Below are 26,170 nucleotides of genomic sequence, written 5' to 3' on the forward strand. Positions count from 1 at the left end.
CCATGGCTTCAGTATTCATTGGCCCCAGGGAGGGTCCGTGTGTTCAGGCGTCATTTATTCCACACTGCAGCTTCCCAGCTGCAATCTGTGTTCATGGACTGCCAGTTGTTCCGTCATCTAGTGAGTTTCTTTGTTGGTGTGTCAGTTCCCACCAGTTCTTTCACTGTGGAAAGTCTAGCAGCCCTTTGAGAGCCACACTGCTCTTTGTGGCTCCCCAAATGGCTCCCCTATCCACCCACAGTCTTCCTTTCAACCCCAATTTCAAATATACACAATATAAGAAGTCAGCACAGGCAGCACTGGAGCAAGAAAATACCAGTGTGAAAGGTAGATGATGAGCAGGGAGACTGGCACCCCCACAGGGAAGCGTCAATGTGGTCTTCCCCAGCATCCTGACTGAGTGGAGTGCAGCCTTGGGGTCCTCCGGCATCATCCCCCGGTGGAGGCCACATCTGTCCCCATCTCTGCTCTGCCCTTTGTTCAGTTGCTCAGTCATGTCTGAATCTTTGCGACCCCATGAACTGCAGCACGCCGGGCTTCCCTGTCCTTCACCATCTTCTAGAGTTTACTCAAACTCATGTCCATTGAGTCAGTGATGCCATCCAACCATCTCATCCTCTGTCGCCCCCTTCTCTTCTTGCCTTCCATCTTTCCCAACATCAGGGTCTTTTCCAAGCAGTCTGTTCTCTTCACACCAGGTAGCCAAAGTAGTGGTCTTTCAGCTTCAGCATCAGTCCTTCCGATGAATATTTAGGACTGATTTCCTTTCGGATGGACTGGTTTGATCTCTGTGCAATCCAAGGGACTCTCAAGAGTCTTCTCCAGCACCACAGTTCTAAAGCCCTGGGGAGGGCTTAAAAATGGTATCTCATTTGAAAGAGTGGCTCTGTACCAGTCTGAGAGACAGACTGGCTGGATAAAAGTGGGCTGGATGGCTTCCAGGAGGGAAAAGGCACAGCAGCCCAGCCAGCTCTAAGTGGAGCACAGTGCTGCTGTGTTCACTGCCTCATGTAGACTGAGTCTTAGGGCCTGTAAGGTACTGTCAAATATTCCTATAGGCAGATACACACCTCCAACCCTGTACTGCTTTTCTGATGTCCTGGAAGGCCAGGTGATTATGTTTTAATTTTATTCCTATCCCTACTCTCCAGCAAGAATCATTCTTCTCCAGTTCTGAGGTCATTTGACTTCTCTAAGGAGACTTGCTTTTTCCTTCCCATTTTTGTTTAGTATTATTAAAAAATATAAAAGAGATTTTAACTTTAATAAGACTAACGTCTTAGACTTGCCCCTCTATATTGGGTTCAGTTTTCCTTCTGCTTTATCTGAACTTTTCAATATCGACTTCATATCTTATAGTAAAAAAAAACACAATAGTCAGCACCCCTATTTACAAGGAATTACAAGGATTTCCCTGGTGGTTCAGACAGTAAAGCATCTGCCTACAGTGTGGGAGTCCTGGGTTCAATCCCTGAGTTGGGAAGATCCCCTGGAGAAGGCAATGTCACCCCACTCCAGTACTCTTGCCTGGAGAATCCCATGGATGGAGGAGCCTGGTGGGCTACAGTCCATGGGGTTGCAAAGAGTCGGAGACGACTGAGCGACTTCACTTTCACTTTCACTATTTACAAGGGTTTGAAGAGTTCTGTGTCAGGAACTGGGATACAGGCAGCAATAAACATTTTCTTATTATTTCACAGTGGTATATCATCTGCCTCAGTTTCCTCAAAACACTTGGGTCCTCACTTTTGTGTAGGAGCAGGAAAAAGAATGGTTGAGGACCATTACCTAGTAAACACGCTTTGCTAGAAAGGAAATTCTCAGAAAGTCAGCCTTGCCTCTGAGGACCAGACAATGCAGCTGGCACAGAGCAGCGAAGCCCAGGTGGACACACAGGTGTCCATGCACAGGTTTCTCTCTGACTTCTGTAAATACTCCTCGCCATCCCTGAGGCTGGGACGAGTTGGCATGAAGGTGACTCCTCATGGGAAGGGGAAGTGAAAAATTAAAGCCCTCTTCTAAATGCGCTCTTTCTCTCCGCTGTCTCAGACCGAGACGTGGGGAATATCAGGTAACAGAGAGGAGAGTAGCCGGGATCGACCGGGCGCTGGAGGTCAGATTCCAGATCAGGCGGTCTATCACTGCACTGCCGCTGGACTTCCTCGCCCTCTGTTATGGACGGGATGTCTTTGGCTGCAGGAATATTAAACTTGATTCACAATAATAGGGCTCTACTGGAATGTCAGTGGGCTTCAGAGGCGACATTTTCTAGAACCCTCTTTTCTTACTTCTCCCCAGTCTGCCCACCATGAGTCAGACTCTCCCTTCACGGTTGCACAATGGTTGCAGCAGTTTCTAGGTAACGGGCTGCCTCAGCCCACTCTCCAGCCAGGATGCTGCTGTTGAAAGACCATCTTTTCCCAGAGCCCCCACTAGTCTGAGTTGAGTCTGTAACTGGGGCTGGGGTGACACTGACCCAAGAGCCCTGGCTCAGAAACCCCTGGTGGACTCAGGTTTTTCCAGACCCAGAGCTAGGAAGGGAGATGCAGATCCATGTCCCCCCAGTACCCCCCACCCTCTGAAAACAGATGAAGTAGTCACCAAGGGAAGTATAGATGTTGGGTGGGAAACTGCAAGTCACACTACTCTTCCTATAATTGATCAACCCCCCCATTAAAAACTCAGAAAGGCAATTTCCTCTCAGAAAGTGGAAAATCACTGTTGAGGTAGCATTAGTATCTACGCTTTGTGACACTAATGTCTCCTTTGCTCCCACTCTTCCCTCTGTTCCTTTTCCCTCCTTCCCCTTCCCACCTCTTCTTCCTTTTTCTTCTCTTTCCTCCTTTCTGTCCCCTACTTCCCCTTCTTCTTTCCCTCCTCTTCCTCTTAGTCTCTTCCCTGTGCCCCCACCCCCGTTAATTGTCAGCACACCTATATGACTCAACAACATTGGCTTGATACACTGCAGTATCTTACTAATATATGACTCAACAACATTGGCTTGATACACTGCAGTATCTTACTAATATATGACTCAACAACATTGGCTTGATACACTGCAGCATCTTACTAAATAGAATGTTTCCATATTTGTCCCCCAGGAAGAAGAAATGCCAGATGTGGAAATTGACATTGATGATCTTCTTGATGCAGACAGTGAAGAAGAGAGGGCTTTAAAATTACGAGTAAGTAGTATTCAAAATCTAGATCCTTTGATGAATGCTTGAATCCACTTGGGTCTCCAGAGCATGGCTCTCACTGATCCTGCTCTGAGGTGGTATTGGTATCAGCACTTGGGGAATGGCAGTTTGCAGAGGGAATTGATAAGATGCTGAGTATTCACCCACATAAACTGCATAGGGCTTCCCTGGTGGCTCAGAGGTTAAAGCATCTGCCTCCAATATGGGAGACCCGGGTTCAATCCCTGGGTCGGGAAGATCCCCTGGAGAAGGAAATGGAAACCCACTCTAGTATTCTTGCCTGGAGAATCCCATGGACAGAGGAGCCTGGCAGGCTACAGTCCACAGGGTCACAAAGAGATGGACACGACTGAGCGACTTTACTTCACCTCAAACTGCATATCTGGAGATAAAACAGCCCAAAGGACCTGACTATAGTCAGATTTTACAACACCTTAGGGATATGAGTTTCTTCAGCTCCACTTCTTGGGAGAAGGATGGTTCTGCCTCCAGAAATCCATTTGCCAGAGAAGGAAGGCATGTCCCACAATTGTATGAGAAGGAGAGGAGCTGAGCTAGAACTGGAATACCTAAGCCCAGGATTCTGGTCTTGCAGTTGTGGATTATACCATTCATGAAATTCATTTCTAAATAAGATTGTTTACAACATAATTCTAATAAAATATCTTTTATCGGTTCATGCTCACCTAATACAATGGATATTGAGATTCCCCCATTTCCTTTGTCCAGAGCAAAAAATTACTCATTTCCCTTTCCATGGGAAGTCAAATCTATCATTTTAAAATCTGCATTTGGGAGTTTCTAAAACCAATTAACCTTTGACCTGCCATGGTTCTCACTGTTCATTGATAATTACTGTTGATGGCTGTTAGTTATCACAGAAGACAAATGATCACTAGGGGCAAGTAAAGGACACATTTGAATGTTAATGTGTTTAGTGTGTTAATAATTACTGGTGTCCCTTGAGTGGTGAACAGTCTCAGTTTAATGTGGTAGAGCCAGGCTCTCATTTCTTGTTGGTAAATTAGTTGGGAGATGATAGCATCCCGGTTATGAAAGTTACAAAAAGCAAAACAAAAGCAAACAAAAAACCCCAGGCAGCAGTTCTATAGAAAATGTAATGATATAAAATTTTTTTATCAAAAATGTAATTACTTGAAAGAAGCTTTAACTGCCATTAGGTCACCCTGTCTGGTTCCCAGGGAAGGATAACCAAAGCCTGCAGAGGTGAGACAAGCTACTTTGTGGTTGAATCACAGCCAGACTCTCATTCTCCACATCCAGTGTGATTGTCACCATCTCTCACAGGCTGTCTCAACTTAAGTGTATCCAGCTTATTATGAACCACATAGGCAGCCCAGAGGACAGATGTGTATGTGTGTGTTCTGAAGAGTGCAAATGAAAGGTACAACTTTGTGTCTTCAGAGGGCTAACAGATACTGAAAGACAGTGTGGTTCTTGGTAGTCAGTATGAAATATTGATTTCCCCTGTTAAGAATAATGTTATAAAAATGAAATGATTTCACTTAAATGATGTTGAATTTTAAAATAAAACTTCTGCGTATTTTCTTCTAGGAAGCTCTTATAGACTGCTACAAACCAACAGAGGTAAGCAAATCACTTTCCCTAAATGTCAATTTGAGCTGTTTTTTTTTTTTTTTTAATTAAATCAATTTCTCTATTTTAAAAGCAGAACCACAATAAGTGGTTTTGATTATGTATACGCTAAGTAGCCATTATATCCATAAGTGAAGTGCATTTGTTTGAATAACATTGACTTCCTTATTTGTAAGCCTAAACGTGTCTGATTCTGGAAGACTTAAAGCTAATAGAATTGGGTGTGTTGCATGCTTTTATATCATATAAAAGCCAAACTTCAAAGGAAATTATAATAAGGTTTGGAATCATTTTAGTAAAAATTTTAGATTTATGACTGGAGAATACATTCTATTAGTGTAGAGGTATGTATTTTTAAAAAGTTTAACGCTGATTCTGTTATTCATAATTGAATGGTTGGGCCTTTATTGGAAGGATACATTTTATGCTTTGTATAGATATTTGTCAAGAGCATAAGTATTAGTGTAAAACACAAGGATATCAAACTAATTTAGTGAATTTCATGAATACTCTAATGACCAGTGTACAAATTAAGGATTTCATCATTTATGAAAATATATGCAAAAGAGGTATTTTCACTTTGCTCCTATGATAAGTAAGAGAAATTAGAAGATCTATCAGATATTTTGAAGTTAATTTACAATATCAAAGCAATAATGAGAGGACTTCTATTTTGAAGTGGTATAACTACAAAGTGGGAAGAAAGCATGCTTCTAAGCGTGTAAAATTTTAATGAATGGGAGGTTTTAGGGTCATTTGCCTTTAGGTCAGTTACTTATTTGAGCTTTATTCTTACAATCTCCAGTTTTCTTTTCTATTGATTACATAGTGTATTCATAGAGATTTTAAAATTTTAGTTATCAAAACATATATATATATTTTAATCAATGTGATATATATATTCATAATTTTGAAAACCAAAAACAGGCTTATGATGAAAAAGTAGCAATGTCTTTCCCATTCCTTAGTTCCCCTCCCTAGAGTATATATTTTATATTTATGTATCTTTATATAACAAAAATTTTGGCTGTTTCCCTGCTGTTTACTCTTATATTGCTAAGTATGAATTTACTACTTTTTTTCACTCCTTGACTTAAGAGAAATGTGATAGATCTCTTACTCTCCACACATTTCCTTCCATCCCCTCAATAAAATTATATAACAGTATTGTTTTAAACGAGTAGTCAAGATTAATAATATGATTTAAACAAATGTTTTTCACTGATAAGTCAAATAGTGAAATATTACCAATGCTTCATTCTTGCACAGCCATTTGTTTTTCCTGGCACTGATAAGTGCCTTGTCATTTATTTTTGTCTAGTGCCTATTGGTATTTTTTGTTGAACTCTCCAGAATCTTTGTCTATGTAGTTATGCTCAAATGCATCATTACTGACTCCACACCAGGCTTTCCTCCTGGAGCCCCTTTGCAACTATATGGAGAAGTTATTCTCTGGGTCTGCTGAGTAGCTATTGTGTTGAGACTTCTGTTCACTGCTGTCCCATGTCAGATGCTTCGTTTCTTAAATCTCAGTCTTCCTCATTTAAGTTGGAGTACATCATCCTACAATAGCTTTCTGGGAAAGGATGTATAAAAGGTAAATTTTTTGAATCCTTGCCTATATGAAAGTGTATCTTGATTGATAGTTTGGATGGTACAGAATTCTAGATAAAATTCATTTCTAAAACTTAATTTTAAGGGCATCATTCTATTGTTGTATTACTTTGGTTATTAAGAATTCTGAAGCCTTTTCAATTCTCAGAATCTAGGTGACCTATTCTTTTCCCTTCAGTTACCTTGGATTATCTCCATATTTTGGAATTTTACAATGATACGCTCTAGTGTGGGTTCTTTTCTGTTCATATGCTGGGTAATTTGTAAACTCTTTTAGTCTGAAGATTTATGCCTTTCAGCTCTTCAAAACTAACTTTTTATTATTTATTATTTTTATAAATTTCCCCTCAATATTCTATATTTTTGGTTCTCTTATTATTTAGATGTTACATCTTCTGGATGAAGCCTCTAACTTTTTATCTTTTTCCTTTTGTTTTTCATCTCTTTGATCTTTTGTTCTACTTTCTGAAAGATTTCCCTGACTTTATCTTCTACACTTTTTATTGATATTTTAAATTTTCAGCTATCTTATTTTTAATATTCAAGAACTGTTTCTTGATCACTGTTCACTATTTTGTTTGAGTATTTCTTCTCATATTATGGATGCATTGATTTCTTTTTTCTCTTTGAGGATATCAGTCAATGTTTTGTTTCCTTTTGAAGATTATTCTGCTCTCTGCATTTTCTATTTTTTCTCTGAATCACCTTTTTCTCTATCTGTTTTTGTCCATCCTTGCTAATTCTGGGCAGTGTATTCATGTTTGAATGTTAGGACTCAGTAAGCTGATTGGAATCTGTGTGTATGAGCAAAACCTGTCCATTGGTGGGTCTCACCATGGAGTGACCAGGTTGAAAATCAGATTTTTTCTTTTTTTTTCATTGTTTGTGGGTATGGAGAAGGGGGTGCATTCCAGGTGGTTCAGTGGTAAAGAATATGCCTGCCAATGCAAGAGATACAGAAGATGCAGGTTCTATCCCTGGCTCAGGAAGATCCCCTGGAGCAGGAAATGGCAACCCAATCCAGTATTCTTGCCTGGAGAATCCCATGGACATAGGAGCCTGGTTGACTACAGTCCATAATGTTGCAGAGAGTCAGACACGACTGAGTGCACATACACACACATACACCCATATGGAACAGGGGGCTTCTCAAACTGTTGCTGTTGGGACATCTCTTTCCTGGAGAGGTTTTTCTGTTTGTCTGTTTTTTTTTTTTTTTTTTTTTTAAGATTTGACCTGGTAAACTCCTGTCTGAGGGTTGACAATCTGACTTTAGGCTTTGTCGAAGTAAGGACAGAAAGGCAGCAGGTGGCCTCACCCATAGCTCTTCGGGGACTAGAACTCCTTTATTTATACATAGTTGGGAAATTAAGAGTTAAAACAATTAGATATTTGGAGAGCAGTATCAAATTGTTGCGAAGGGTTGGACAAGCTTAGTGGAATCTTAGTCAGGAAAAGTGATGAATTATGCCTATGAATTAACACGTGATGTGGGGGTGGGGGGTGGCTGCTGAGAGTAGATGCAGACTGGTGGGTGTAGACATGCCCCTTACTCACTTATCATTCCCTTTTTTCCTTCAGTTCTTCTGGGTGGGGAAGTGCATCTTTTGGTGTTTAGGTGAGAAAGGTTGGATATGCATGAGAGCCCTCCTCCTCTTTTCCCCAGGTTTTGCAATGTTCAGGGAGAAAAGTGTTTACACTCCTTATAATTAAATGAGATGGAGGGTCTTTCTTCCTGCAATAATAGTATTCCTTAAAGCAGAAACATTACTTTACCGACAGAGGTCCATATAGTCAAAGCTATGGGTTTTCCGGTAGTCATGTATGGATGTGAGAATTGGACCATAAAGATAGCTGAGTGCTGAAGAATTGATGCTTTTGAACTGTGGTGTTGGAGAAGACTCTTGAGAGTCCCTTGGATTGCAAGGAGATCAAACCGGTCAATCCTAAAGGAAATAAGTCCTGAATATTCACTGGAAGGACTGATGCTGAAGCTGAAAATCCAATACTTTGGAGATCTGATGTGAAGAACTGACTCATTGGAAAAGACCCTGATGCTGGGAAAGGTTATAGGCAAGAGGAGAAGAGAATGACAAAGGATGAGATGGTTGGATGGCATCACCAGCTCGCAATGGACATGAGTTTGAGTAAGCTCCGGGATTTGGTGATGGACAGGGAAGCCTGGTGTGCTGCAGTCCATGGGGTCACCAAAGAGTCAGACACACTAAGCAGCTGAACTGACCTGGTCTCTTTGAGGAGGCTTATGAGATGAGAGGATGTGGTATTTGAATGTTCCTCGGAGTCCCAAAGGAAGAAGGAAGGAAAAGGTGCTGGAGTTTATGAGGGAGCCTATCTTGCCACCCTTTTTAGCTCATGGTTCCTAGGAATGGAAAAGGTGTAAAATGCTGGGGGATTTCACTCAAGGTCATTGATGTATTAAAGGATCATTTCAGAAAAGTTTGGATAGTTTTGTCTTTAAGCTTATGTGCACAAGAAACAGTGTTTACTGGCACCTGGATTGTGATGATAAAAATAATAGCTTGTGTTTCCCCCGAGCTCCAGAGTTCACACTGAGGGAACAAGTATTATCTTATTTAATCCTCACAACCGTCACTTGAAGCAGAGAATTTGGGTGACTTGTCTAAGATCTCACAGCAGTGAGCAGAGAGACTGTGACTTATCCTTGAGTTTCTGACACCTGATCTTCTGCTCTTTCTTTCCATCCTGCCAGTCCCCCTAAGCTGCTTGACACAGCAAGACATGCAGGACATTAAAGGACTTTGACTTATCTCAGCTAAATGCCTGCAATTAATGATATTCCTTTTCAAGTCGCCTTCTCTGGAAGTACTATTTTTTGATCAAAAGAATTTTACATACAATTATTATGCCTCTTTGAAGTTAGAAATGTAAGGAAGCCGTCTTTGCTGAATCAGACAGATCTATTTATAGTCTCATTGCAGAGGATGAGTTGGCGGTTGGGGTGGGGACCGGGGAGTGGAAAGAAGGCTGGACTTTGAATCTAGAGTCTTATACCAGCACCAGATTTGTGTGACTTATAGCAATTTCCTCAACCTCTCTGAGTCTCCTTTTCTTCCTTTATGAAAATGGAGGTACTTAATAACCACCTCCTTAGGTTTTAGTAAGGGCTATTTGCAATGAAAATATTATTAGTGATAGCAACAATAATAACAGCTTAATCATCTCTAGGCACATGCCAGGCACTGATCTAATACATGCATTAATCATTTCATCCTCACAGCAGAGTTATGAGGTTGGCACTATGATCATCAGTTGAGACCCAGAACAGCCTGTGAAGATTGCCTCAGGTGTCACAGTTAATCAGTGGAGAAGTCAGGGTACTTAGGAAAGCATAACATGAAGCTTGCCACATGCTGGTTGAATCTGGCTCCATATAAGGCAGTACTTCTCCATTACATATTAATCCCATAAAATGCCCAAATTCACTGATAATGATATTCTTGCATTATTTAACTTGAAGAGCAGGTTTGAAAGAATCTGCTGATTTCACAGAAGTGATATTATTCTGTCACAGACTTTGGGTCCATGGTTTCATTCTGTGTGGGTCCCTGGTTAGGAAGAAAGAGACTTGTACTTCCCCATTTTGATTCATGTGCCAAACTGTGGACTCTTGACATTTAAATCTTTCTTGACTTGGGCCCTTTGGAAAACACAGCAGTATAATTGAAGTCTCCACACTAATGGATTAGTGGTTGACTAGTCAGAATGGTGCTTTCATTTTTTCCACTTCAATAGATGCCATTTCTGATGTAGTTGATACTAACATAGAGCTGATAGATAGAAAATAGGATAGAATATAGGTAGAAAAAGGATATTTCTATGTGAAACATGAAGAAAATAAGTAATTTTGCTTTGGTTATTACTTGGATTTGAAGGATGCAAGTGGACTTTGTAGGGCTTCCCAGGTGGCTCAGTGGCAAAGAATCCACATGCCAACGCAGGAGATGCAGGAGACACATGTTCAATCTCTGGATTAGGAAGATCCCCTGGAGTAGGAAATAGCAATCTACTCCAGTATTCTTGCCTGAAAAATCCTATAGACAGAGGAGCCTGGTGGGTACAGTCCATGGGGTTGCAAAGAGTTGATTGAACATGACTGAGCCACTGAACATGCACACAGTGGGCTTTGTAGAAATCAAGGATGGGGATGTCAAGGTTAACTAGCCAGGCTAGGGGGGAGCACTGACTTTAGCGACTCTTAGCGATCAGTGTCTGTCCATTGATATGCATGAGAGGTTCATGCAGGATGACTCAGTCTGTGAGTAGGCGGTGAGAGGCATCTTTGATCCCCGTAGTCGGCTGGGTCATGGAAATGTCATGCCGCATGTTACGGTACAGAAGAAGGATGTCTAATTACTGTTTGCAAATGGGAATTGAGTAGTGTTTTCAGAAGGACAGGCCTGCTCTGTTGTTCATCGTGTGTTGGTGGGTAACAAGGCAGATTCTCTTTCCTTGCTTTGATATCACAGTGACTGCATCTTACATTTCTGATAGGCTTTGGTGCTGGCCATTGTCACCTTCCTACTCACACCTACCATTTAGTATCTTAATCTGTCATTTAAATATTGTTCAGTTTATGCGTACATGGAAGTACTCCCAGCCCTGATTACTGAGCTGACTGCAACAGAAAGAAAGTGTAAACTAGGAGAGTCGATGTGAGTGACTGGAGGAGGCTTGGCTTGGTGTTTTGCTATGTTCTCTTTGTTCATCCGTTCAACAAATATTTATAGAAGATTTCTATAATCTAGGGACTTAGAGAGGGGTGGCAAACATGTGCGTCCAGTTTAAAAACAATCTCTTAGGGACTTCCCTGGTGGTCCAGTGGCTAAGACTCCACGCTCCCAATGCAGGGGACCTGGGTTCCATCCCTGGTCAAGGAACTAGATCCCACATGCCAAAACTAAGACCCAGTGCAGCCAAAATAAATAAACATTAAATAATAAATAGAAAATAAGAACAATCTTTTATTTTTATTTTTTAAATTTTATTTTATTTTTAAACTTTACATAATTGTATTAGTTTTGCCAAATATCAAAATGAATCCATCACAGGTATACATGTGCTCCCCATCCTGAACCCTCCTCCCTCCCCATACCATCCCTCTGGGTCGTCCCAGTGCACTAGCCCCAAGCATCCAGTATCGTGCATCGAACCTGGACTGGCATCTCATTTCATACATGATATTTTACATGTTTCAATGCCATTCTCCCAAATCTTCCCACCCTCTCCCTCTCCCACAGATTCCATAAGACTGTTCCATACATCAGCATCACTTTTGCTGTCTCGTACACAGGGTTATTGTTATCATCTTTCTAAATTCTATATATATGCGTTAGTATACTGTATTGGTGTTTTTCCTTCTGGCTTACTTCACTCTGTATAATAGGCTCCAGTTTCATCCACCTCATTAGAACTGATTCAAATGTATTCTTTTTAATGTCTGAGTAATACTCCATTGTGTATATGTACCACAGCTTTCTTATCCATTCATCTGCTGATGGACATCTAGGTTGCTTCCATGTCCTGGCTATTATAAACAGTGCTGCGATGAACATTGGGGTACACGTGTCTCTTTCCCTTCTGCTTTCCTCAGTGTGTATGCCCAGCAGTGGGATTGCTGGATCATAAGGCAGTTCTGTTTCCAGTTTTTTAAGGAATCTCCACACTGTTCTCCATAGTGGCTGTACTAGTTTGCATTCCCACCAACAGTGTAAGAGGGTTCCCTTTCCTCCACACCCTCTCCAACATTTATTATTTGTAGACTTTTGGATCGCAGCCATTCTGACTGGTGTGAAATGGTACCTCATAGTGGTCTTGATTTGCATTTCTCTGATAATGAGTGATGTTGAGCATCTTTTCATGTGTTTGTTAGCCATCTGTATGTCTTCTTTGGAGAAATGTCTATTTAGTTCTTTGGCCCATTTTTTGATTGGGTCATTTATTTTTCTGGAATTGAGCTGGAGGAGTTGCTTGTATATTTTTGAAATTAGTTGTTTGTCAGTTGCTTCATTTGCTGTTATTTTCTCCCATTCTGAAGGCTGTCTTTTCACCTTGCTGATAGTTTCCTTTGATGTGCAGAAGCTTTTAAGGTTAATTAGGTCCCATTTGTTTATTTTTGCTTTTATTTCCGATATTCTGGGAGGTGGGTCATAGAGGATCCTGCTGTGATGTATGTCAGAGAGTGTTTTGCCTATGTTCTCCTCTAGGAGTTTTATAGTTTCTGGTCTTATGTTTAGATCTTTAATCCACTTTGAGCTTATTTTTGTGTATGGTGTTAGAAAGTGTTCTAGTTTCATTCTTTTACAAGTGGTTGACCAGTTTTCCCAGCACCACTTGTTAAAGAGATTGTCTTTAATCCATTGTATATTCTTGCCTCCTTTGTCAAAGATAAGGTGTCCATATGTGCGTAGATTTATCTCTGGGCTTTCTATTTTGTTCCATTGATCTATATTTCTGTCTTTGTGCCAGTACCATACTGTCTTGATAACTGTGGCTTTGTAGTAGAGCCTGAAGTCAGGTAGGTTGATTCCTCCAGTTGCATTCTTCTTTCTCAGGATTGCTTTGGCTATTCGAGGTTTTTTGTATTTCCATACAAATTGTGAAATTATTTGTTCTAGCTCTGTGAAGAATACCGTTGGTAGCTTGATAGGGATTGCATTGAATCTATAGATTGCTTTGGGTAGTGTACTCATTTTCACTATATTGATTCTTCCAATCCATGAACATGGTATATTTCTCCATCTATTAGTGTCCTCTTTGATTTCTTTCATCAATGTTTTATAGTTTTCTATATATAGGTCTTTAGTTTCTTTAGGTAGATATATTCCTAAGTATTTTATTCTTTCCGTTGCAATGGTGAATGGAATTGTTTCCTTAATTTCTCTTTCTGTTTTCTCATTATTAGTGTATAGGAATGCAAGGGATTTCTGTGTGTTGATTTTATATCCTGCAACTTTACTATAGTCATTGATTAGTTCTAGTAATTTTCTGGTGGAGTCTTTAGGGTTTTCTATGTAGATGATCATGTCATCTGCAAATAGTGAGAGTTTTACTTCTTCTTTTCCAATTTGGATTCCTTTTATTTCTTTTTCTGCTCTGATTGCTGTGGCCAAAACTTCCAAAACTATGTTGAATAGTAATGGTGAAAGTGGGCACCCTTGTCTTGTTCCTGACTTTAGAGGAAATGCTTTCAATTTTTCACCATTGAGGATAATGTTTGCTGTGGGTTTGTCATATATAGCTTTTATTATGTTGAGGTATGTTCCTTCTATTCCTGCTTTCTGGAGAGTTTTTATCATAAATGGGTGTTGAATTTTGTCAAAGGCTTTCTCTGCATCTATTGAGATAATCATACGGTTTTTATTTTTCAATTTGTTAATGTGGTGTATTACATTGATTGATTTGCGGATATTGAAGAATCCTTGCATCCCTGGGATAAAGCCCACTTGGTCATGGTGTATGATCTTTTTAATGTGTTGTTGGATTCTGGTTGCTAGAATTTTGTTAAGGATTTTTGCATCTATGTTCATCAGTGATATTGACCTGTAGTTTTCTTTTTTTGTGGGATCTTTGTCAGGTTTTGGTATTAGGGTGATGGTGGCCTCATAGAATGAGTTTGGAAGTTTACCTTCCTCTGCAATTTTCTGGAAGAGTTTGAGCAGGATAGGTGTTAGCTCTTCTCTAAATTTTTGATAGAATTCAGCTGTGAAGCCATCTGGACCTGGGCTTTTGTTTGCTGGAAGATTTTTGATTACAGTTTCAATTTCCGTGCTTGTGATGGGTCTGTTAAGATTTTCTATTTCTTCCTGGTCGAGTTTTGGAAAGTTGTACTTTTCTAAGAATTTGTCCATTTCTTCCACGTTGTCCATTTTATTGGCATATAATTGTTGATAGTAGTCTCTTATGATCCTTTGTATTTCTGTGTTGTCTGTTGTGATCTCTCCATTTTCAGTTCTCATACTTATCAGTAATTACCTTAAATGTAAATGGGTTGAATGCCCCAACCAAAAGACAAAGACTGGCTGAATGGATACAAAAACAAGACCCCTACATATGTTGTCTACAAGAGACCCACCTCAAAACAGGGGACACATACAGACTGAAAGTGAAGGGCTGGAAAAAGATTTTCCATGCAAATAGGGACCAAAAGAAAGCAGGAGTAGCAATACTCATATCCGATAAAATAGACTTTAAAACAAAGGCTGTGAAGAGAGACAAAGAAGGTCACTACATAATGATCAAAGGATCAATCCAAGAAGAAGATATAACAATTATAAATATATATGCACCCAACACGGGAGCACCGCAGTATGTAAGACAAATGCTAACAAGTATGAAAGGAGAAATTAACAATAACACAATAATAGTGGGAGACTTTAATACCCCACTCACACCTATGGATAGATCAACTAAACAGAAAATTAACAAGGAAACACAAACTTTAAATGATACAATAGACCAGTTAGACCTAATTGATATCTATAGGACATTTCATCCCAAAACAATGAATTTCACCTTTTTCTCAAGCACACATGGAACCTTCTCCAGGATAGATCACATCCTGGGCCATAAAGCTAGCCTTGGTAAATTCAAAAAAATAGAAATCATTCCAAGCATCTTTTCTGACCACAATGCAGTAAGATTAGATCTCAATTACAGGAGAAAAACGATTAAAAATTCCAACATATGGAGGCTGAACAACACGCTGCTGAATAACCAACAAATCACAGAAGAAATCAAAAAAGAAATCAAAATTTGCATAGAAACAAATGAAAATGAAAACACAACAACCCAAAACCTGTGGGACACGGTAAAAGCAGTCCTAAGGGGAAAGTTCATAGCAATACAGGCACACCTCAAGAAACAAGAAAAAAGTCAAATAAATAACCTAACTCTACACCTAAAGCAACTAGAAAAGGAAGAAATGAAGAACCCCAGGGTTAGTAGAAGGAAAGAAATCTTAAAAATTAGAGCAGAAATAAATGCAAAAGAAACAAAAGAGATCATAGCAAAAATCAACAAAACCAAAAGCTGGTTCTTTGAAAGGATAAATAAAATTGACAAACCATTAGCCAGACTCATCAAGAAACAAAGGGAGAAAAATCAAATCAATAAAAAAATAAGAACAATCTTTTAAAAGACCACAGCCACCTATGGTGATAACTTCAATACTCAAAAATTTTTAAAATAGGGATAAAAAGACAGAAATGCCAGGGTGTCAGCTTATTCCATGGTTCTCTAAGTTAGAAATCAAATTGCTGAATGGAGAGTGATTTTAGGGGATCTGTACTTTGCTGGAAAAAGCCGAGGAGGCCACCATTTTGCTTGTTTAATGGATCTGAGAGCCTGCATGCAGGGAAAACTTTTCATCTGGCTTCTCATGGGATTTCCTCAAAAAAGACTGCTGTTTGGGACTGGGAAGAGGAGTAGAACTTGAATGTAAGATTAATAAGTTGAAATCTACCCTTCGAAAACTGTCACCTTCAGAATGATGTTACTGAAAAGTGAGAATTGGGAAATTACAAAGAAAGACCGGAGTCAGATAGGAACGACATTCTAGCGGTTGGAGCCATTGGCTACGAGAGCCTAATTATGTGTTAGAGTAATTAGGCAGGTAGATCATAAAGAGTTCAGATTTATTAGCCAGAAACATGGGAAGCTTTATCTAGTGGCCAAAAGGATTTTAGTCCCAGTATGTCAGTTGTTCACACACTTTCATTAGGGCTCTTTAGGCTCCAGGCCTCTTCTGCCCAGGGAGAAAGAGCCAGGATGTGTTGGAGCTGACTTTTGGACCCATTTTTAAAGAAGATTCATTTATTTATTTTATTTTTTGGCTTTGCTGGAAGAACCACATGCATCTTGCCATTGGATGGTCCCCCTCTCCCAAGACATTAATGATTATTATTTTATAAAAGACTCAGTGGAGGAGGTAGAGGCTTTAAAGGGCAGTGACTTTGAACAGTTGGCATTTTCCAGGGATTGATTGTGCTTTTATGGCCTTTTCTTTTTCTATTAAATTCAAAATGAATTATCATGTGACACCATGATCATGTTTTAAAAGCTGATCAGCCCTATATTAAAATCAGCTTTATGTTCTCTTCTTGTTTTTAGATTTATCTGGGCAGGAGAAAAACTATGTTAAAGGCAATTTGACACATGATTTTTGATTTCTATATCTTTAGTAAAGGGAGTCACAATCACACAAGTCTCAAACAATTTAGAAATGGATTTCTTTCCTTTAGATAAGATTCAGGTGTTTGTACTAAATAATATTGTCCTTCATTGATAATGGGACCCTTGATGAAATTAGTTTTCTTAGGGATTATGAAGTGGGAAATTATAATTCTGCTGAGTTTAGTCCACTGATTATTTATTGGAGTTGGGTTACTTATGTGGACTTCATGTGGTATGAATTTCAGGTGTACGGTGTGTGAGAAACCCATTAATAAGTGAAGGAAGAATTAAATGCCAGTTAGGTTGGATCTGGTGAGGGCAAATGAACTGTTCTGCTGCATATACAAAAAGGTTAGAATTTGGGTACAAAATAAATTAATCTAAGAGCAGTGGTCTGTGTCTCTAAAATAGATTCATGAGACTGCTCTCATCAGCAGAGCAAATTAATCTTTAATGGTGGATAGTCAAGGAAATAAATGGACAAAATAGTGTCAGTGGTTTTTAAGTTAAAGGAGGGGGAACCAGGATGCAGTTAAGACCTTCAGGAATTTACATTGGCAGAAGTCATTATAAGCACAGCAGGCACGAACCCTCACCCAAAACAGATTCATAAGCCTCTCTTCAGATCATGAAAAATAGGATCAGTTCTGGTGTGGCCCTGTCTGCAAATGAACTTCTCTGAAGATAAACCCTCTCCCCTCCTCCTCCCCTCCAAAAGACGGAGAAGTGAATGAAGTATTTCAGTGATGAGTGATGAAGGCACTGGTGCTGCTGAATAATGCCAGTGACTGAGGAGAGCAAAGCCCAGGGTCACACAGGGATGGGCTCGGATTCACTGCCTGCCCCTTTGGCATCCTGTGTGACCCGGGTAGTCAAGCCAATGAAAGTTTGCAGTGTGATTTTTAAATGCTTAGCTGTTTTGTTGAGGGGGGACATTTTGCCATTTGGAATAGTTTTCAGGTGTTACCATCATGTTTAAGAAGAGGTATGTACTGCCTACCCTTCCATTGTTCTCACATATCTAATCTTTGCTGGATCTTGAAATTCTTCTCATACAGCCTGGTAACTATGGTTCACAGTGCTGTTTTGTATATTTGAAAGTTGCTAAGAGAAAAAATTGTAACTGTGGTGATGGATGTTAACTAGACTTACTGTCATGATTATTTTGCAATATATTCATGTATTATGTCTTATGGTGGTTTAGTTGCTAAGTCGTGTCCAACTCTTGCAATCCCATGGACTGTAGCCTGCCAGGCTCCTCTGTCCATGGGATTCTCTAGGCAAGAATACTGGAGTGGGTTGCCATTTCCTTCTGCAGAGGATTTTCCCAACCCAGGAATCAACCCAGGTCTCCTGCATTGCAGGCAGATTCTTTACTGACTGTGCTATGAGGGAAGCCCATTATGTCGTATACCTGAAACTAATATATTATATGTCAATTACATGTCGATTAAAAAAATGAAATTCTTCCATCTCTACCAATCACAACTTGCCTGATTCCCATGTCATCTGTTGAATGCCAGGCTTTTTGGAAGAAGTGTCAGGTAGCTACATAATACAGGTGCAAGTTGACTTGATTTGCCGTCATTTGGCAGCGAGGCTCAGGGACAGATGGTCCCTGAATGTGCCTTTTTAGGAAATGCTTGGTGTAGTGATTGGGGTGACAAAGAGGAGGCACACAGGAAGTTGCTGATCCTTATGGGTTCCAGCCTTCAGAATCCTCCCCTGCTGTTTCTCTTCATGCCACCTAAGGGGTGGGTGGTATTTTTTGGACAAGCAGGTAAAGCCTCCAGAGTTCTGCTGGGCGCCCTTTGTCAGAACTTGCATGTTGTACACAATCGTTCTCATTGGTGACATCATTCACCAAGCGGCAGTTTTAAGCATTTCTTTGGAAAAATCTGTTCGTCGGGAAATATTTCTCATCAAGGGGCTGCGTCATAATATCCATTTATCTTGTTTATCTTTTCCAATGACTTGAAACGCTTGAAAGAGCGACATGAGTGAGTGCAGCTTAGTCATGCACACAGTAGCAGTCTGTAGTGACACCCAGATTTCTCTTTCTCCCGCTTTCCGATGGACCCACCCAGAGCAGCGCAGTGTCATCACTAACAGATGAATCACTTTGAGCGACTAGGGAAGGGCTGCAGACGCCTGGCTCTGGTGATAATTGCAAAACGCACATCCATCTGCCGCCTCTGGCACAGACCCCAGCAGGCAAGAGGGGGTGGCAGCTGAAAGCCACGGGGCCCAGGAGGGATTAGGAACGAGAGCTCAGAGTGTGGCCACTGTGAGGCCATGCTCCATGCCAGCCCACACCGCCCGAACTCCAGAGCGAGGAGGGACCTTCTGTTTTCATGAAGCTGCCAGGTCCCCTCAGAAGCCTGCTTTGCCTTTTCTTTCCTAGGAGTCTCTCCGTAAATCCGGTGGCCGCTTGTCATTGAGTCAGGTTTCCAGGGTCACTGGAGATGTTTCTTTTCTTTCTTTTGTTCTTTGATCTCTTCTGTGTGTGTGCTTGTGCATACCTCTCCTCCATTCGCTGCCCTCCCCACCTCCAGCATCCTAGGCTCCACTCTCCCCCAAGTGTTCCTCCTCTTCCCTAACTCTCCCAGGAGGCCTAGTGTTCCAGTACTGAAAGGAGAACTCTGGAACCTTCCTCCGGAGTAGCTGGGGCCCATTGATACTTTGTACCGTTCCAGCCTCCTCCACTGATATACAAAGATTCTCATGTTTTCTCTCCCTGCTGCTTCACTTTAATGCCTCGCTATGTGGATTAATTGCCTCATGTACATATTTCTTGGCCTTACAAACCTTTGCTGAGCACCTCCTGTATTATGCACCATGCTAGGAAAACAAGAAGGAGTTGGATTCTTGCAGCCAAGTAGGAGTGACAGGTGTGTGCAGGGATTATCTTGAATCCTTTATACAAATGATACTTTGTAATTTTTCTTCTTCAGCCTGCTTATTGTGCCCAACATGAGACTTCTGAGATTTGTCCATGCTCATACAGAAGGCTCTAGTTTATTCATTTTTATTGCATTCCTGTGCAATAACATTGTTTAAATGTAGATAATCCTCTTCACTATAATTCATGACTACATTAGAAACGGACATGGATCTGTTTGTTAAGACACTAGATTCTTATGGGCATCTGCTTTCCACTCGTTAGAAAATCTACTATTTATTTGAGAATGGTAAAAAAAGAAAGAAAGAAAGAAAGAAAGAAAAGGCTAGTATCTTAGTTATTATGTCTTCACCTCATAGGAAACCTAGAAAGGTCTCTGGGTCTCCCAGATCATGAGACTATATTGCTTTATAGTCTCGTGTGTCTCTCTACCCCCACTCAAGTGTCTTCTGGAATTCCTTGTGAATTTCAGTGGGCACCTTGGCAACAGAACTTTCTATCAGACTCTGCTGACTTTTAGTTCAGTTCAGTTCCGTCGCTCAGTCGTGTCCAACTCTTTGCGACCCCATGAATCACAGCACGCCAGGCCTCCTTGTCCATCACCAACTCCCGGAGTTCACTCAGACTCACGTCCATAGAGTCAGTGATGCCATCCAGCCATCTCATCCTCAGTCGTCCCCTTCTCCTCCTGCCCCCAATCCCTCCCAGCATCAGAGTCTTTTCCAATGAGTCAGCTCTTCGCATGAGGTGGCCAAAGTACTGGAGTTTCAGCTTTAGCATCATTCCCTCCAAAGAAATCCCAGGGCTGATCTCCTTCAGAATGGGCTGACTTTTAAGAGTTAAATAATTCCAAAATTTAACATTTTTGAACTGTCCGGGCTTATCTTCCTAAAATAGTGTGTTACTCACTTACCAACTCTGCTTGCCAAATAAAGGCCCCTCAAATACTAAGTGTTAACATCACCAGATGGTCAACACCGAAATCAGATTGATTATATTCTTTGCAGCCAAAGATGGAGAAACTCTATACAGTCAGCAAAAACAAGACCAGGAGCTGACTGTGGCTCAGATCATGAACTCCTTATTGCCAAATTCAGACTTAAATTGAAGAAAGTGGGGAAAACCACTAGACCATTCAGGTATGACCTAAATCAAATCCCTTATGATTATACAGTGGAAGTGAGAAATAGATTTAAGGGCCTAGATCTGATAGATAGAGTGCCTGATGAACTATGGACGGAGGTTCGTGACATTGTACAGGAGACAGGGATCAAGACCATCCCCATGGAAAAGAAATTCAAAAAAGCAAAATGGCTGTCTGGGGAGGCCTTACAAATAGCTGTGAAAAGAAGAGAAGTGAAAAGCAAAGGAGCAAAGGAAAGATATAAGCATCTGAATGCAGAGTTTCAAAGAATAACAAGAAGAGATAAGAAAGCCTTCTTCAGCGATCAATGCAAAGAAATAGAGGAAAACAACAGAATGGGAAAGACTAGAGATCTCTTCAAGAAAATTAGAGATACCAAGGAAACATTTCATGCAAAGATGGGCTCAATAAAGGACAGAAATGGTATGAACCTAACAGAAGCAGAAGATATTAAGAAGAGATGGCAAGAATACACAGAAGAACTGTACAAAAAGGATCTTCATGACCCAGATAATCACGATGGTGTGATCACTGACCTAGAGCCAGACATCCTGGAATGTGAAGTCAAGTGGGCCTTAGAAAGCATCACTACCCACAAAGCTAGTGGAGGTGATGGAATTCCAGTGGAGCTCTTTCAAATACTGCAAGATGATGCTGTGAAAGTGGTGCACTCAATATGCCAGCAAATTTGGAAAACTCAGCAGTGGCCACAGTACTGGAAAAGGTCAGTTTTCATTCCAATCCCAAAGAAAGGCAATGCCAAAGAATGCTCAAACTACCGCACAATTGCACTCATCTCACACACTAGTAAAGTAATGCTCAAAATTCTCCAAGCCAGGCTTCAGCAATACGTGAACCATGAACTTCCTGATGTTCAAGCTGGTTTTAGAAAAGGCAGAGGAACCAGAGATCCAATTGCCAACATCCACTGGATCATGAAAAAAGCAAGAGAGTTCCAGAAAAACATCTATTTCTGCTTTATTGACTATGCCAAAGCCTTTGACTGTGTGGATCACAATCAACTGTGGAAAATTCTGAAAGAGATGAAAATACCAGACCACCTGATCTGCCTCTTGAGAAATTTGTATGCCGGTCAGGAAGCAACAGTTAGAACTGGACATGGAACAACAGACTGGTTCCAAACAGGAAAAGGAGTACGTCAAGGCTGTATATTGTCACCCTGCTTATTTAACTTCTATGCAGAGTACATCATGAGAAATGCTGGGCTGGAAGAAACACAAGCTGGAATCAAGATTGCTGGGAGAAATATCAATAACCTCAGATATGCAGATGACAGCACCCTTATGGCAGAAAGTGAAGAGGAACTAAAAAACCTCTTGATGAAAGTGAAAGTGGAGAGTGAAAAAGTTGGCTTAAAGCTCAACATTCAGAAAATGAAGATCATGGCATCTGGTCCCATCACTTCATGGGAAATAGATGGGGAAACAGTGTCAGCCTTTATTTTTGGGGGCTCCAAAATCACTGCAGATGGTGACTGCAGCCATGAAATTAAAAGAGGCTTACTCCTTGAAAGGAAAGTTATGACCAACCTAGACAGCATATTCAAAAGCAGAGACATTACTTTGCCAACAAAGGTTCATCTAGTCAAGGCTATGGTTTTTCCTGTGGTCACGTATGGATGTGAGAGTTGGACTGTGAAGAAGGCTGAGCGCCGAAGAATTGATGCTTTAGAACTGTGGTGTTAGAGAAGATTCTTGAGAGTCCCTTGGACTGCAAGGAGATCCAACCAGACCATTCTGAAGGAGATCAGCCCTGGGATTTCCTTGGAAGGAATGATGCTCAAGGTGAAACTCCAGTACTTTGGCCACCTGATGTGAAGAGTTGACTCATTGGAAAAGACTCTGATGCTGGGAAGGATTGGGGGCAAGAGGAGAAGGGGATGACAGAGGATGTGATGGCTGGATGGCATCACTGACTCGATGGACGTGAGTCTGAGTGAACTCCGGGAGTTGGTGATGGACAGGGAGGCTTAGCGTGCTGTGATTCATGGGGTTGCAAAGAGTCAGACACGACTGAGCGACTGAGCGACTGAACTGAACTGAACTGAACTGCAAAGAAATTAGGTGAAGCTCCTCTTCTCCCCCAAATCAAGTTATTTGGAGTCTCAAGTGAATGTAAGCACTGCAAACATGGGTCTTTCTCAAAGAAGGCAATAACGTTATTATATTACAATATACTGTAACATATTTATTCCCTCTTCTGCTATTCACTTAGGCTGTCTTTATTAACAGACAGCATGATTGTCCATGTAGAAAATCCAATAGTGTACCCAAAAGTTACCAGAAATAATGAGTTCAGCAAATTTGCAGGTTACAAGATAAATGTATAAAAATCTATTGTATTTCTATATACTAGCAACAATCAAAATTGAAATAAACCACACCACTCACAATAACATCAATAATATTAAATACTTAGGAATAAATCTGACAGAAGATGTGTAATATTTGTACACTGAAAACCAAAAATGTTGCTTAAACAAGACTTGAATGGGTACAGAGATATACCATTTTCATGGGTGAGAAGATTTATTATTGTTAAGATGTCAGTTATCTCCAAATTGATCTATAGATTTAATGCAGTCTCAATGAAAACCCAGCCAGTTTTCATTGATAGGCATTTACAAGCAAAACAATTCTAAAATTATTAAGGAAATTTAAAAGACCTATAATAGTTTTGAAAAAGATTAATAAATGTGGCTGATTAACATTACCTAATTTTCAGACTTATTATAAAAATCTACACTTTCCTTATTGGTGTAAGGATAGACACATAAATAGATCGATGCCTCAGCTGTTATACTCCTAGGCATTAACCCAAAATAAGAGGAAGCATATTTCATACAAAGACTTGTACATGATGTTTTTAGTAACTTTTTTTTATGATTTGTGTAGTTTTCTATTTTTTTAATTGCTTTACAATATTGTGTTAATTTCTGCCATACAGCAACATGAATCAGCCATAGGTATACGTATGTCCCCTCCCTCTTGAAGCTCCCCTTCCACCTCCCACCCCCTCCTACCCCTCCAGGCTGTCGCAGAGCATGGATTTGAACTCCCAGTATCACACAGCAAATCCTCACCGGCTGTCTATTTTACATATGATGGTGCATACGTTCAGTGTCCAGTTCAGTTCAGTCGCTTAATCGTGTCCAGCTCTTTGCAACCCCATGGACTGCAGCACTCCAGGCTTCCCTGTCCATCACCAACTCCTGGAGCTTACTCAAACTCATGTCCATCAAGTCGGTGATGCCATCCAACCATCTCATCCTCTGTCATCCCCTTCTCCTTCTGCCCTCAATCTTTCCCAGCATCAGGATCTTTTCCTATGAGTCAGTTCTTCGCATCAGATGGCCAAAGTATTGGAGCTTCAGCTTCAGCATCAGTCTTTCCAATGAATATTCAGGACTGATCTCCTTTAAGATGGACTGGTTGAATCTCCTTGCCGTTCAAGGGACTGCAGTGTTTCAATGTTACTCTCTCAATTCATCCCTCCCTCTCCTTCCCCCACCATGTCCGTAAGTCTGATCTCTATGTCTGCATCACCACTGCTGCTCTGCAAATACATTCATCAGTACCATCTTTCCAGAGTCCATATGTATTTGTTAATGTACAGTATTTGTTTTTCTCTTTCTGACTTACTTCACTCTATATAATAGGCTCTAGGTTCATCCACTCCATCAGAGCTGACTCAAATGCGTTCCTTTTTATGACTGGGTAATATTTCATTGTATATATGTACCAAAACTTCTTTATCCATTCATCTATTGATGAACATCTAGGTTGCCTCCATGGCCTAGCTATAGTAAAGAGTGCTGCAGCGAACACTGGGGGTGCATGTGTCTGTTTTTCAGTTATGGCTTCCTCAGGGTATATGCCTAGTAGTGGTATTGTTGGATAACATGGTGGTTTTACTCCTAGTTTTTGAAGAAATCTCCATACTGTTCTCCACACTGGCTGTATCAGTTTACACTCCCACCAACAGTACAAGGGGATTCCTTTTTCTCCATACTCTCTCTAACATTTATGTTTTTAAGCAACTTTATCCGTAATAGCCCCAAAGTGGGAATAACTCAAATTTCCGTCAACAGGTGACTAGGTAAACAAACTGTGATACTTCTCTAAAGTGATATGCCAATTGGCAACAAAGTAGGAATAAATTATTAATACATGCAGCAGTATGACTGAACCTCAAAATAGTTTTGCTGAGCTACAGAAGCCAGACTAAAAAGTATAGAGTGTTATAATTGTATTTATAGAAAACTCTAGAAAATGCAAATGAATCTAGAATGACAGAAAACAGATCAGTGTTTCCCTGGGGCAGGAGGAATAGGGGTAGGAAGGGAGGATTACAAGGAAAATGAAAAATCAGCTGGAGGTATTAGATATGTCTATTATATTCATTGTGCGGATAGTATGCTCATAGTAGTTGTATACTTCAACTATGTGTATTTTGTAGCATATCAATTATATTTTAGTGAAGCTGTTTACAAAAAAAGGCCCTGGGGTCCTTTCAGTGTTAAGAGCTTCCATCCCAACCATTCTATTAAAATTTCTCTCCTCCAGGACACAATGGCCCCTTTCTTGCCTAATTCAATAGCTTTGTCTTTGACTTAATCTCTTATCTGTAATTCCTTCCTTTGGCTTCTTAACCATGCACTTTCTTTGCAATATTGTAAATCAACTAAACTTCAATTTTTTTTTAATTAAAAAAAAAAACAGAACATTTTCTTGAGTTTCCCCTAATTTCATTGGTCCTTCTTTTTCAGTCTCCTTTGCTGGCTCCAAGCCTTTGCCAGATCTCACTTGTTAGAGGGCCTCTGCCCTTGGTCTTTGGCCTTTTTTTCCTCTCTATTTGCACTTTTCTTCAAGGTTTTTGCATCTAGTTTTGTGATTCCAAGTCTTGTCATCTTGAGCAGTTCAATAGAATTTTCTGAGATGATGGAAAAATCCTGCTGTTCAATATGAAAACCATTAGCTAGTTTAACATATTATATATGGCAACTGAGTATTTGAAACGTGGCTTGTGTGACCAAGGAAGTGAATTTTAATTTTTGTTTTAATTAGTTTAAATTGAAATAGCCACATGTGGTTAGGGGTTAATGTATTGAATAACCTTGGTCTAGCTCCCTGTGTTTACAGACTATGCGTGGTAACCATTAAGTGATCTTGATCTGTATTTTTTTCTGAATAGAATAGAATAGAAAATATCTTACGCATAGTCAGAGTTGTATTTTTACGTGAAGCTTTTGTTTCAGTCTTGCATCTCTGTGTACTAAGTTGCTATAACTATGTGTAGATCACAAGAGTTTTAGGGTTTTTCGTTTGTTTTTGTTTTTAGTTGAAAGCCATTTAGGTAAGTGCTAGTCATACCCATATTTATGTTTTCTGTCCAAGTTCAGAAATGGTGGTGATTAAAATGTTTATGTCCTTTGACCTACTATAGAATAGCTCTCCAAAG

General features: G+C 40.3%; 1 protein-coding gene across 1 annotated transcript in view; it reads left to right on the forward strand.

Moving 5' to 3' along the window:
• The window catches only part of PPP1R14C (protein phosphatase 1 regulatory inhibitor subunit 14C), a 90,866-nt gene that overhangs the window by 60,208 nt on the left and 4,488 nt on the right, over window positions 1-26,170 (forward strand). Inside the window, exons 2-3 of the mRNA XM_086318306.1 lie at window positions 3,102-3,185; window positions 4,776-4,808. Coding sequence (XP_086174432.1) covers window positions 3,102-3,185; window positions 4,776-4,808 — 117 coding nt within the window. The remainder of the gene's footprint in view (window positions 1-3,101; window positions 3,186-4,775; window positions 4,809-26,170) is intronic.

This window comes from Bos grunniens, chromosome 9 (assembly GCF_055505025.1).
Source record: "Bos grunniens cultivar Pamir isolate PY7600 chromosome 9, Bosgru_T2T1.0, whole genome shotgun sequence".
Lineage (NCBI taxonomy): Eukaryota > Metazoa > Chordata > Mammalia > Artiodactyla > Bovidae > Bos > Bos grunniens.